This window comes from Chenopodium quinoa, unplaced genomic scaffold (assembly GCF_001683475.1).
Source record: "Chenopodium quinoa cultivar QQ74 unplaced genomic scaffold, ASM168347v1, whole genome shotgun sequence".
NCBI classification, from domain to species: domain Eukaryota; kingdom Viridiplantae; phylum Streptophyta; class Magnoliopsida; order Caryophyllales; family Amaranthaceae; genus Chenopodium; species Chenopodium quinoa.
Window position 1 is genome coordinate 2080074 of NW_018744988.1, and position 12289 is coordinate 2092362.

General features: G+C 40.8%; 1 protein-coding gene across 1 annotated transcript; it reads left to right on the forward strand.

The window, feature by feature from the left end:
• The first annotated feature begins 1105 nt into the window (after window positions 1-1105).
• LOC110706523 (lysine-rich arabinogalactan protein 19-like) lies at window positions 1106-1549 on the forward strand. The gene has a single exon (XM_021884441.1). It carries the CDS (start codon window positions 1106-1108, stop codon window positions 1547-1549), a length of 444 nt encoding a protein of 147 aa, XP_021740133.1.
• The last annotated feature ends 10740 nt before the right edge of the window (window positions 1550-12289 follow it).

Below are 12289 nucleotides of genomic sequence, written 5' to 3' on the forward strand. Positions count from 1 at the left end.
TGTAATTATATGTTGGCAATTTTCTGTGTCAATTTGATTCATTTAACATAATTCACAATTAGACCATATATAAATCGATCATGCATATGCATTCAATAAACTATAGTAAATTAGTAATGTAAGTCATTACTTTTTTTTTTTTTTTTTTTTTTAGGGAAATGTAAGTTATTACTTAGAGATTAAAGATAGTAAATATATACTGGATAGTAAGAAATTATAGCTCTGTTATATACAGACCTTAATTATGCAGTCAAATATTTATAATATAAAGTTTTATTTTTAGTGTTATATATTTATTTTTATATTTATAATGTAAGGTCGTACTACTATATGATCTGTATAATATTAACAACTTTTATGTCCCGTTATTAGTCTAATTAAGTAAAATAAAATTAGTAGTCCCCTTATAATCAAACATCACCAAACCACCGTCTATTAATCTATTTCTCCAACAACGTGCTAATCATAACGGTCCACTTACTTTTTATAATTTTTTAAAACTATAATATAGTACAAACGTTGAAATATTATTTTTTAAATTTCCAACCGTTGGAAAACTAATTTTTTCCTCCTCAACTTAACGTCCAGAATAGTTACCCTACACCCTACATTCTCAACCGTCAGATCAACACGCCAGCTTTAGAAAACGAGTCGTTTTAGACGTGGACGGTTGAGATTACATGTTGAGAAAAAGTATGAAATTTAACTTTTTTATTTTATGAAAATAAAAACGGCTAGGATTAATTGTGGGCCACGACAGGTAACATGGGATGAGTTGTCAGTATATTATTAGTTACATTCATAATTACAATTTTTTTTTTTTGAAACAATCATAATTACAATTATTATTAACTCTATTCCAAAAAAAATTAATTAATTTAATTTAAATAATTTCAATAAACAAAATTAATCTCTTCATTTTTATTTTTTCTTTAACTTATTAAAACTTAAAACCCTCTTTCTTTTCTCTCTCCTATATAAACACTTCCTCCCTCACTTTCTCTCTTCATCGCACTTCCATCAATCTCTCTGAATTCCCAAATTTTCTCTCTAAAACCACTTCGAATTTTCTCTCTCTAGAATTTTCAACTTCATCAAATCAACAATGGCAGGAGCAATCATCGCAACAATTTTCTCTCTCCTCGTGGTATCCGCCATAGCTCAAGCTCCCACCGGAGCTCCTGCAGCATCTCCGATGTCACCACCAACTCCCGTCGCAACTCCTCCAACAATGACCGCTACTCCTCCAACAATGGCCGCTACTCCACCGACCATGGCCGCTACTCCTCCTACCATGGCCGCAACTCCCACCGCAACTCCCGCCGCATCTCCTCTCTCTTCACCACCATCTCCACCAGCTGAAGTTCCCTCCGCCGCCGGTCCCGGTCCCGCCGCCGGACCAGGAGCCGCCGCTGGTCCAGGTGTCGCCGGAGGTCCTGGTATGAGCCCAAGCGCTGGTCCCACCGCTGACATCTCAAGTGGTTTCAGAACCGCCATTGCTGGTGGATCTGCTGCCGCAGTTGTTTTGGCTACCGTGTTGATGTTCTAGATAGATCGAGAAATCTTGAGATTATCTCTTTCTCTCTCTTCACTTTTTTAGGGTTTATTTATTTTTTTTAGTTCCTCGATTTGCGTATATTTGTTTATTTTTGTTTTAACTGATGGGTGGCGGTTGATGGACGGTGGTGGTTATTGTGTTTGGCGGTGTTGAGACTTCATTTTACGGCCCAGATTTCATTTGTTATTACTTGTTATTATTATTATTATTATTATTACCATCATTATTATTACCATCATTATCATTATTGTTAATTATTACTCATTTTTACTGCTCTTATTTCCTCTCTTCACTTCAATTTCACTTGCATTCTCTTTAATTTTAAGTCTGATTATTGTTTTCACCTTTCATACTACCTCCAGGCAAAATATCTAATCGTTGCACATAATCTGTAACGGAGGTAGTATATCCGAGGTAGTATATGGAGAGCAAGTAGATGAGATTCGATTCGAGTTTTGATTAGAAAACAGGGTAGAGACATAAGACAGCTAACGAAGTAAAAATCCAAAAAATTCAGTTGGAAAATAAATCGTACAAATTTGTTGGTATTCTATAAGATGATATTTTTGATCGGTGGAAGGAAGTGGTTAAGAAAAATGAAAAAAGATAATGGAAGAATTTTACTTTATTTTATTTTTTTTTTCAAGGAAGAACAGGTGTCATGTTTAACACAAGTGTTAGGGAAAAGATAGAGAGCACAAGGTTCCAAACTTCCAACTAGTTTCCCATGTGACTTTGCTTTTAGTAGCTGGCAAAAAATAGAGGAGAGAGAAAATTCGAGGATTTTTATTTAATTTAAATTCGATTGTGGTATTTTTATTCTGTTGTCACTGCAAAAGGAAGAATATTTATGGTAACACCAAAATAAACTTTACTAAAAGAAAGGAAGAAGTATTCCTTTGTTCATTATTTATGGCTCTGATTTTGCCATATATTAGGTAAAAGCTACACATATAATTGTTGTATGTGGTCTCTACATACAACCTTAATTTGTCATGTTTTTATTGGCTAAAATTATGGGTCCAAGTTTTATTTGAATTCAATTTATATTTAACTCTTAGTTTTCTCCCCTTTTTGATGATGTGTCAAAATTCTAATGGTATTGTATGTAGGGACCACATACAATAATTATATGTGTATCAGCTCTCCATATATTACCACTTTTTTTTTTTTTTTTTTTATGTTGTTCTTCATTTGTGTTAACTAAGTTTGTTAGTCATGATTGTAATAAATTTGACTACGTACTTTATTAGGTTAGTTTTGGTGAGGTTAGAGCATTAACGATTTGAATCAATTCGAGTTGGCAGTTTTGGTTAATTTGATCTAAATGTGTTTCCCGACCTAGTACAACGTGGTTGGAAGCTGTGAGCTCTATAAATGAACCTGAAACTGTTTTACAGAGTACATTGTTGTAACAAGTAACAAAGTTAAATTCGTTGTAAAAAAAAAATCAAATTATGTAATAGAAGTTAATTTGAATTTAAATTTTATGTTTACATACAACAAATTAGAGTTTTTATGTGGGACCATAATCATTATACGACGCTGGATGTGACAATTGGTAAACTAGCGATGTGTGAAACATTAAAGTTACAACAAATGAAATCACTTGTAAAATACAGTAAAATTACCAAAATTTGATAAAAAAAATGTTGGTAATGGGATAGAGGCAGGCACAAAGGGGCAACTAGAAGCATATGATGAAGGGTGTATGTTACAGCGAAGGTGGGGAATTGACCGAGCACATGTTTGGTGTCCCACAGCGTGTGTCAAGCTTGTTGGGCTCACACAGACGTCTTCCTGGGTCTATTTACTCATTTTTTGACGCCCACAATTATCAGAAGATATCAAAGTCAAGGATATATAACATAAAAGTGATGCAAATTGATGTGAACGAACACTTGCATGAAAATGGAGCTCAGATTATGGGGTAAGCTGGTAAGCTCGGTTGAGCCTGATCAATTTAGGGCCTGTTCTGATTTATTAAATTCAGCTGAATTGAATTGAACTGAATTGATTGAGCTGAAATGAATTGAGCTGAAATGAACTGAATATAGCTGAAATTAATTGTCCATGAGAGAAGGAAATTAAGTGCTGAATTGATTGTAGTTGAACTGAACTGAACTAAAATTAAGCTGAATTGAATGGAATTGAACTGAACTGAACTGAAATTAAGAGAGCAAGCCCTTGCCCTATTCAAGCTAAGACTTTGAGATAAAATAGGATAATGGATTTCCACCGATAAAGTGTATTTATTATTTTCTTAACTCCATGTAGTTATTGCTTGGGTGAGGCAATACCTGAGTACGAGTCATTGCTTGTCAAAGGGGAACATCAATTTTATACTCCTTGTACCCTTTATTTATTACATTATTTGACTCAAAAAGGTCTCATAATAAGTACTATTAAAGAAATAGGACTACATTTCTTTAGGGTTAAAATGTCTTTTATGTAAGGCATGTTTTTGGAGTCTCTCAATTATTTTCTCCTTTAGAGGGCTTCATATATGAGTTGGGAAATTCCCCAACTCTATTGGTTTGTTATACTTTTCTTGTAGCCCTCTAATGTCTACAGCTAGTGGAAGTATAGGTCATATCATGTATTCATGTTAACTGAGTTATATAAATCTCTTGTGTTTATCTTTATAGTCGTATTTTCAGATTATGTTAATTTATTAGTTCCAGTCGCATAATCTACCGCTGATTTTATCCTAAATCTTCAATTTACTGGATAGTTTGGTTTTGTATGGACCCGTTCTACAATAAATTATTGTAGACCCGAAATTTAACACTTTCAAATAATATAAATATATAATCACACTAGATGAAGCCCGTGCGATGCACGGTTTGTTTGATTTTTTTAAATAATTTTTTTTTTGTATTTATGAGACTAAAATTTGTTATATATTAAGATAAAATTCCTAATATTAAAAGATAATATATAATATTTAATTAATTTAAACTTAAAAATCTCATTAGCCAATTTTACTTACATGGCATTTAAATTATTTAATTCTAAAAGAAATTAATAATCTCTTATTTAATTGGCTACCACTAAGATTTATAATCCGCGCGCTGAGAAAATTAGATCGGCTCTCTAAAAATTCGGGAAAAAACTCCCCTTTATATATATATATATATTAGATTTAGACGATATAATTATCTTTTTGTGAGTCATATTTTGAATTATATAATCTCATATTAAACCATTTAATGAGATTATATAATTATCTTTAGGATGATAAAATTTAAAAATCATTTTTTGAGTGATGTAATTTACTATTTGATACTTTTTATTATAATGATAAATTCACTTTTTGAGTGATACATTTACATAACAGTTTCAGGATGATATAATCACTTTCCATGTTTCGTATGATATAATCACATTCGTATGATATACTAGAAGGTTGGGCGTACAATAAGTTATTGTAGACCAGATCTATTATAGTCTTTACTCAAGTCATCACATACACAAGGTAAAGACAAAATATGAATCTAACGCAATATTACCATGATTCATGACCGTTTGTTAGCGGTCACTAATGGTTGCATTGGTAGTGACTTTATAAATGCAAATGTTAAGTGATTTTTTATCCTCAAAATTCATTTTTTTTTTTTGTCTTTATAAATTGTCACTATTATTGATTCTCACTTTAGCAATGATACATACTCTGTGTTTCGGTTGAAAACAATGGGACCTTGCCGAAGGTCCGCTGAAATGGAGAAGACTGGATTCGATCCAAGTTGTGTTGGGCCGAAGGTTTCCTGCACAGTGAACACACGTAAACTAGCCTCGGGGGTGTTTCCGAGGAAGGCCCCTCCGATGCTAAAGTCAGTACAATGTGTAGAAGGAAGACACTATGCAAGAGAGTTTGTAGCTTGAGGCTTTTGTGGAATATTTCTCAATGCAAGAATGAGCATATGAATTGGAATGTGAATCTCCTTTTGAATGTGTTAATATGATGGCTTTTATACCTCATCATACATGGAGAGGTTGGGCTTTAGCCCAATTGGCTTACTTTGTGGGCTGACTTTTGACTTTTGAGCAATTGGAGAGTTGAACCTTGACCTTGGGCTTTTAATTGGATCATTTAGTGCTCAGGCCCAATTTTGACTAAATTGGACCCAAACAACTTGCCCCCCAGACCCGATTTGGAAGGATGACGGGTCGGGTTTGATTTAACTCAGAAAAGGAGGGAAGTAAATGATTTAATTGATCCAAAAATTTGAATTTAAACCGTAATTAATGAGATAACAACGGTTAATGATTTGCGGAAGTCGGACGGATAATGGGCAGTTTAATCACAAGACATGTGTTTAATGGTTACTTAGTGGGTATTTAAGAGAAATTAAAGCACAGACTCTTCGTATCCCGTACCTGGAGATATAAACAGAGGCGCGTCATTCTCCTCACTTATTCACCAACACAAACCCAGATTTCTTCGAGAGAGAGAAACCAAGAACCCGCATCAAAACTTCGCAAATTCCCCGAGCATTGAGCTTAGAAACTGAGACTTGCCACTACGAACTCGTAAATTGGCAACTTTCGCTTCAGATTAAGGTAAATTCCTTTGATTTCAGTTTATTTTTCTTCGAATTCGAACTCCTTCCCCTTTTCTTTCGACTTTTCTCTTCAAAATAATCTATGACGAGAGGAGTTAGAGGTAGAGCCCGTGCTCCAAGAAGAGCAAGGCCGATTCCCGATCCTAGGAACAGGATTGGGACCTGGAATGGTCAAAGGCCGGAGTCTGACCCTGCTGAAGGGATTAGGGCGACTCCCCTTTCTTCGGCTCCTCCTCAAAGAACGGATGAGCCGAGCGCTTCTGGTCGGGATGATGAAGTTCCCGCTGTCCTTTGGGATATCCTCCCTGGGTTTTCAGAGTGGGAGAATGCCGAAGTCGTTTCGGCCATGATAAAGAACCGCCCCTACTCATGGTGGGTAGAGAACGCCGATCAATATCGATTTGCCGAGCAAATTGAGTTGCATTACGGCATTTTTGAAGCTGATGGATATTGGTGCCGAATGCCCTCAGCATCCGATAGAATCCATCGTCCACCCCCGGGGTATGTGGGGGTGTACACGAGACAGCTTCAGTATGGGCTGAGGTTCCCTTTGGACGTTTTCGTCCGAGACTTGCTGATCCATTACAACATTTCCCTATGTCAGCTAACCCCCACCAGCATCCGAAGGGTGATGACATACTTATGGGTCTGCAAGTTCTTCAAATACGTGCCGAACCTGCACTGCTTCAGAAAGCTCCATCGGCTAGTGCCAAATATTCAAAGTGGGCACGGAAGCCATGGTTCTGGGTGGTATCGGATTGAGTCCCGGCCCCAATACTTGACCATGTGGCCAAATGACTCTTCAGACAAGGACTGGAGAGGTCAATGGATTTGGGTTAGGGCACCCACAGATCCGGGCCACCCTTGCGTCTTCAGCGCTCCCCGGTACTTAGCTGAGCCTGATCCCGAAATGGGAAGTCTAGGTCCCCCCGCAGATAACGGGGCGGATCCGAACCTGGATCAGCAACATATCTTCGGCAAGCTGCCGAACCCGGGGGGGAGTGGTCGAATGCAGCATATCCCGGAGACTTGGCTCCCCGATACGCATTACGTTTTCCAAGAGAATATGCTAGCAGCTGTTGGCCTCAGCCGAAAGTTTAAGGATGGTAAGCTTCTTCGGCTGGGGCCGAGGCTTTTAACTACCTCTTTTTCTTCTCTCGCTTTGCTTTTTTATGCTGTGCCAACATATCTGAGCTAAACTTTTTCCCTTTCCTTTTTTCAGAGCGGGACGAGACCAACGTTGGTATTAACTACGCTCGTCTTGGTGTTAACCGAGAGCGAGTTGTAACTGAACGGGCCCCGTCTATCACTGAGCCGAGGCATAGGGAAGTTCATCTGGATTCTTCCCACTTCCAAATTGAGGCTGTTGCTCTGTATCAGAGGCAGAAGCCTTGGTGGAAGAAGAGAGACCCTTGGTTTCAGCTGCTGAACGAAGAAGCTGAAGCTGCCCGCACAGCCGAAGAGGTTGCACGGGTACTTGAGGCTTGCGAAGGAGGAGAAGGGTCCTCCAGAGCTGCTGAGGCCGAAGCTGCAGCTAGAGCAGCTGAAGAAGACGAGGCTTTGCTGAAAACCTCGGTGAGCTTCAGACAACTTATTTTCTTTTCATTTCTTTTTTTTTTTTTTTTTTTTTTTTTTTTTATTACTCACACTCTTCTTCCCCCCTGTCTGTTACAGTCTGAAGAGAGTAACAGACACAGAGAAGGCAAAGCTCCTGTTCGTCCCGAAGATCAAATACAAGAGTCTTCAGACTCAGATATGGACGAGCAGCCCCTTCTGAAAAGGCGCCGAAGGATGGCCATCATCGGCCCTCATGACTTTCAGCAGAGGCCGATGACCATCGGCGTCGCAATAAGGGAACCTGAGGAAGGCAATGGATCGCCGAGGGTTCCCCAGCCAACACCCCAATCTCCTCAAAAGACCCCTCCGCCACCTCCTGAGATGGAGGTGGATCAGAGAACTCCCGAACCTAAGGGAGGGGTCCAAGAAGAAATCAAGAAGAGTGCTGCTGAGCACGAAAATAAAGATGCCGTGATGTCCAGTGCTGAGGGCTTCACGGCAGATATCGCAAGAGAGGTTGAGGCTTTCGTCCTCACCCCTGAAGAAGAGGAGGTCATAGTGATTGACTCCTCTGAGAAGGACGATGCTGAGACAACCAAAGCTAATCAAGCTCCATCGTCGTCCTTCCCTTCTTTCCAGACTCTGCATTCTGGAGAAATGGGTTTCTCGGCCCCCCGAATTCCAATCCCAGATCACATCTGGGACCTCATATGGGGTCAAAACCGAGAAGGAGCTGCAGCCTACTTCGGCAATTTTGCTGGCATGTCCGAAGTAGACAGGGCAAGGATCTGGTCGCTGAAGGCCACTGCTGGGATGGGCGAATCCAGTAGATCAGTTCCTGACCCAGCCAGGTCTAACCAACTGCTGATGATGCAGGTAATTTTCCTTCATTTCCTCCGAAATTCAGCTCTTTTTATATATATATACATTTTTTTTTTTATTTATTATTTTTTTTTTGTCTTCCTGTTTTCAGTTCGTGCACAATCAGACTCTCACTGTAGAGCTGATAGATACCCTACAAGATAGGGTAGACGCTGCTGTGCACGAAAAGAAGGTGGCTGAAGAGGAAGTTAAGCTTGCTAGGCTGAAGCAAGCAGCAGCTGAAGAGAAGCAGCAGGAGGTTGAGGAGTACGGGAAAAAAGCTGCCGAAGCCCTGAAAACCTTCTGCGATGCTATGGAGAAGGAAGTTTTTCCCCCACTGATGGAAGGGGAAAAATTCCTCCAGGAGCATATGGGAGTGGACGTCTCCAAATTCAAGGCTGCCATTGAGAGCCGAATTCAAGAAGGAACTGCTGCACAAGCTGAAGTGCAGCAGCGTCTAGAGGCTCTTGAAGCCAGCCGAATGGCTGCCGAAGAGTTGCTCCTGGCCAAAGACGTTCAACTCTCAGAGGCTGCTGCTGCTGCTGAAGCTCAAAGAGCTAAATTCCAAAAGGCTGAGGATCAACTGCTGATCCAGAAAGTTGAAGTGGCCCAGGCTCAGACAAAGGCTTTCCAAATTCAGCAAGAGCTGAATGAGCTGAAAGGTTCCTCCTCCCAAGTCGCTGATGAGCTGAAGAAATCCAAGGAAGACTTGGAGGAGACCCAGAAGAAGCTGGCTGATGCTGAGGCTTTACTCAAAGTCCGTGTTTATACCCAAGAGGAATATGAGATGGGTTTCAGAAACGGATTCCGAGTATGCCGAAGAGTCTGCCGTCATGCTGAGCCGAAACTGGACTGGTCTAAATGTGCTGAGTGGGTCCAGAATCCCGAAGACCCTCACATGAAGTATGCAACTCCAGCCGAAGCTGAAATTCTGAAGGCTGAGGAAGCCGAAGAGGAAGCTGAAAGACTGGAGTTGGAAGCTGAGCAGAGGGAAAGGGAGGCTCGGCAAAGTGCAAAGCCCGCTTCTTCTGCTGCTGGGGCTGAGGCCACCATGGGGCTCAACGCTGATCAGTCTGATCCTCCGGCTGAAGCATAGGAACTCGGGCAGTCGTCTTCAGAATCTTGCGGTTCATCATGTGCTTAACTTTAGACTTGCCGCTTTCTGAGTTTTTTGCCTTGTTTTTTTTTTTGCTTCAGCTTGCCTTGTCGTACAGCAGTTTTATTTTTTTGCTTATGTACGTATTTCGGCAGCTGTTATTTTCCGCTTGTGGGCGGCTGCCGATACTGAATTATTGAACTTGTAGCTCAATTTTTGAGCATGAAATATTAATGCTTTACTGTTGCTTTACTTTTGAATGCTTTACAGTTTCTTTTCTTCAACTCTGCCGAACATAGTAGCACTGAGTGCTTCTTGCCCCCACAGAAATTGAAGTATGACTTCAGTTAAATAAGCAATTTCTGAACTTCTTCAAAATGGGTATCCGAAACACAGGGCCAACTGAAGGCAATGCTTCTGGGATACAAGTCTTACTGAAGATTGACTGTCTGAAAGTTGGATATCCGAAACACAGGGCCAACTGAAGGCAATGCTTGGGATGTTAGCTTTCTGGGACTAACCTCTTTAGAACAAGTCTTACTGAAGTTTGACTTCAGCTGAAAGACCAGCGTTCTTAAAGAAGACGCATATCCGAAACACAGGGCCAACTTAAGGCAATGTTTCGGATAATGGCTGTCTGGGATACAAGGCTCAGTTAAGGCAATATCCCAGAATTGTCCATGGACTCATGTCTTTGGAGAACAGGTCTTACTGATGTTTGATTTCAGCTGAAAGACCAGTGTTCTTTAAAAAGACTGAGTTTTGTAAGCCATCTGAAACCCAGTTACCCGAAGGCGAAGGTTTCAGACGAGGCTGATTTAAAAATTTTCAACTGTTGCTGTTATCCTTGATTTTCTGTCTATCTTTGAAAAATGGATACCCGAAACACAGGGCCAACTTAAGGCAATGTTTCGGATAATGGCTCTCTGGGATACAAGGCTCAGTTAAGGCAATATCCCAGAATTGTCCATGGACTCATGTCTTTGGAGAACAAGTCTTACTGAAGTTTGACTTCAGCTGAAAGACCGGTGTTCTTTAAAAAAGACAGGTTTTGTCAGCAATCTGAAACCCAGTTACCCGAAGGCGAAGGCTTCAGACGAGGCTGAATAAAAAACCCTTAAAGAGTAGATAGAACAAAGAAAATTTTGAAAGGATAAAAAGTTTGTAAATATTTATATAAATGGCGGCTCCAAGGCCTTTCATTAGTTCAAAATGTACTTACAAAGATTGTTCTGCCCCGAAGGGTTTACACATGGTATTTTTTCAGTACATCAGCGTTCCAGTGATTCTTCAACTCAGTTCCATCCAACTGCCGAAGTCGGTATGTCCCTGGCTGAAGCTCATCATATATTTCATAAGGTCCCTCCCATGTAGCTGAGAGTTTCCCATGGATTCGGCCTTTCTGAACTGCAGCAGCATTCCGAAGGACAAGATCTCCAATTTTGAGAGGCCTTGCATGGACCCTTCGGTTATAAAATTTGCTGACTCTCTGCTTATAGGCGGCCATTTTATCTCGAGCTGAGTCTCTTACTTCGTCGAGGAAATCGAGAGATTCCCTCATCAGTCGCTCATTCTCAGCCGAGAAATGGTGCACTCGAAGGCTCTCAGAGCCAATTTCCACTGGAAGGACGGCTTCGGCACCATACACCAGTTCAAAAGGTGAGTGGCCCGTTGCCTCTTTTTCAGTTGTCCGAAGGGACCAAAGGGTTCCAGGGAGCTCCTCTAGCCATTTGGACTTTTGATCTTCCACCCTCTTCTTGAGGGCATTTAAGATCTGTTTATTTGCTGCTTCGGCTTGTCCGTTACTTTGCGGGTGGCATACTGCTGAGTATGCCAGTTTGATGCCGAACTGATCTGTATATCGCTTCAGCGGTAAGTTATCAAATTGCCTCCCATGATCGAAGACAAATACTCTCGGGATGCCAAAGCGAGTGATGATATTCTGCCAGATAAATTTTCTGACAGTTTGCTCTGTAATGTTCGAGGCTGCTTCGGCCTCGATCCATTTACTGAAGTAGTCGACACCAACTATCAGCCATTTTTTCTGGTACACAGCCTCTGGAAATGGTCCCAGTATATCCAGTCCCCATTGGGCAAACGAGAGTGGATTAAGGATCGGCTGAAGATCCCTTGCTGGCTGATGGATAACTGGAGCATATTTTTGACATTTTTCGCATTTCCGCACCAGCTCCTTAGCATCGGCGATCATGGTGGGCCAGTAATACCCGGCCCTCAATGCCTTGTGGGCTAAGGTTCTTCCCCCAATGTGGTTCCCACAGATGCCGAGGTGAATCTCCCGCAGGATATAATCTGCATCTGTTGGTCCCACGCATTTCAGCAATGGGGCTGAGAAGGACTTTTTCAGAAGTTCCCCCCTGAAGACAATGAACCTAGAGCTGGTTCTCTTCATTTTGGAGGCCAAAGCTTTGTCCTCAGGAGTTTCTCCCCGAAGCTTAAAAGCTAAAATGGGCTCCATCCAACTAGGCTCTGGGTCGGCGCAGCACACTTCAGGTGCTTCGTCGACACTTCTTACTCGACGAACTTCTACATATACAGACCTGTTCAGCTCGGTAAAAGATGAACTAGCAAGTTTGAGAGTGCATCGGCTTGAGTATTCTGACCCCTTGGGATCAGCTGAACCTCAAAAGTTTT

Bases quoted from the DNA above. Each gene is read 5' to 3' on its own strand.
- LOC110706523 (XM_021884441.1), top strand. From the start codon at position 1,106: ATGGCAGGAGCAATCATCGCAACAATTTTCTCTCTCCTCGTGGTATCC.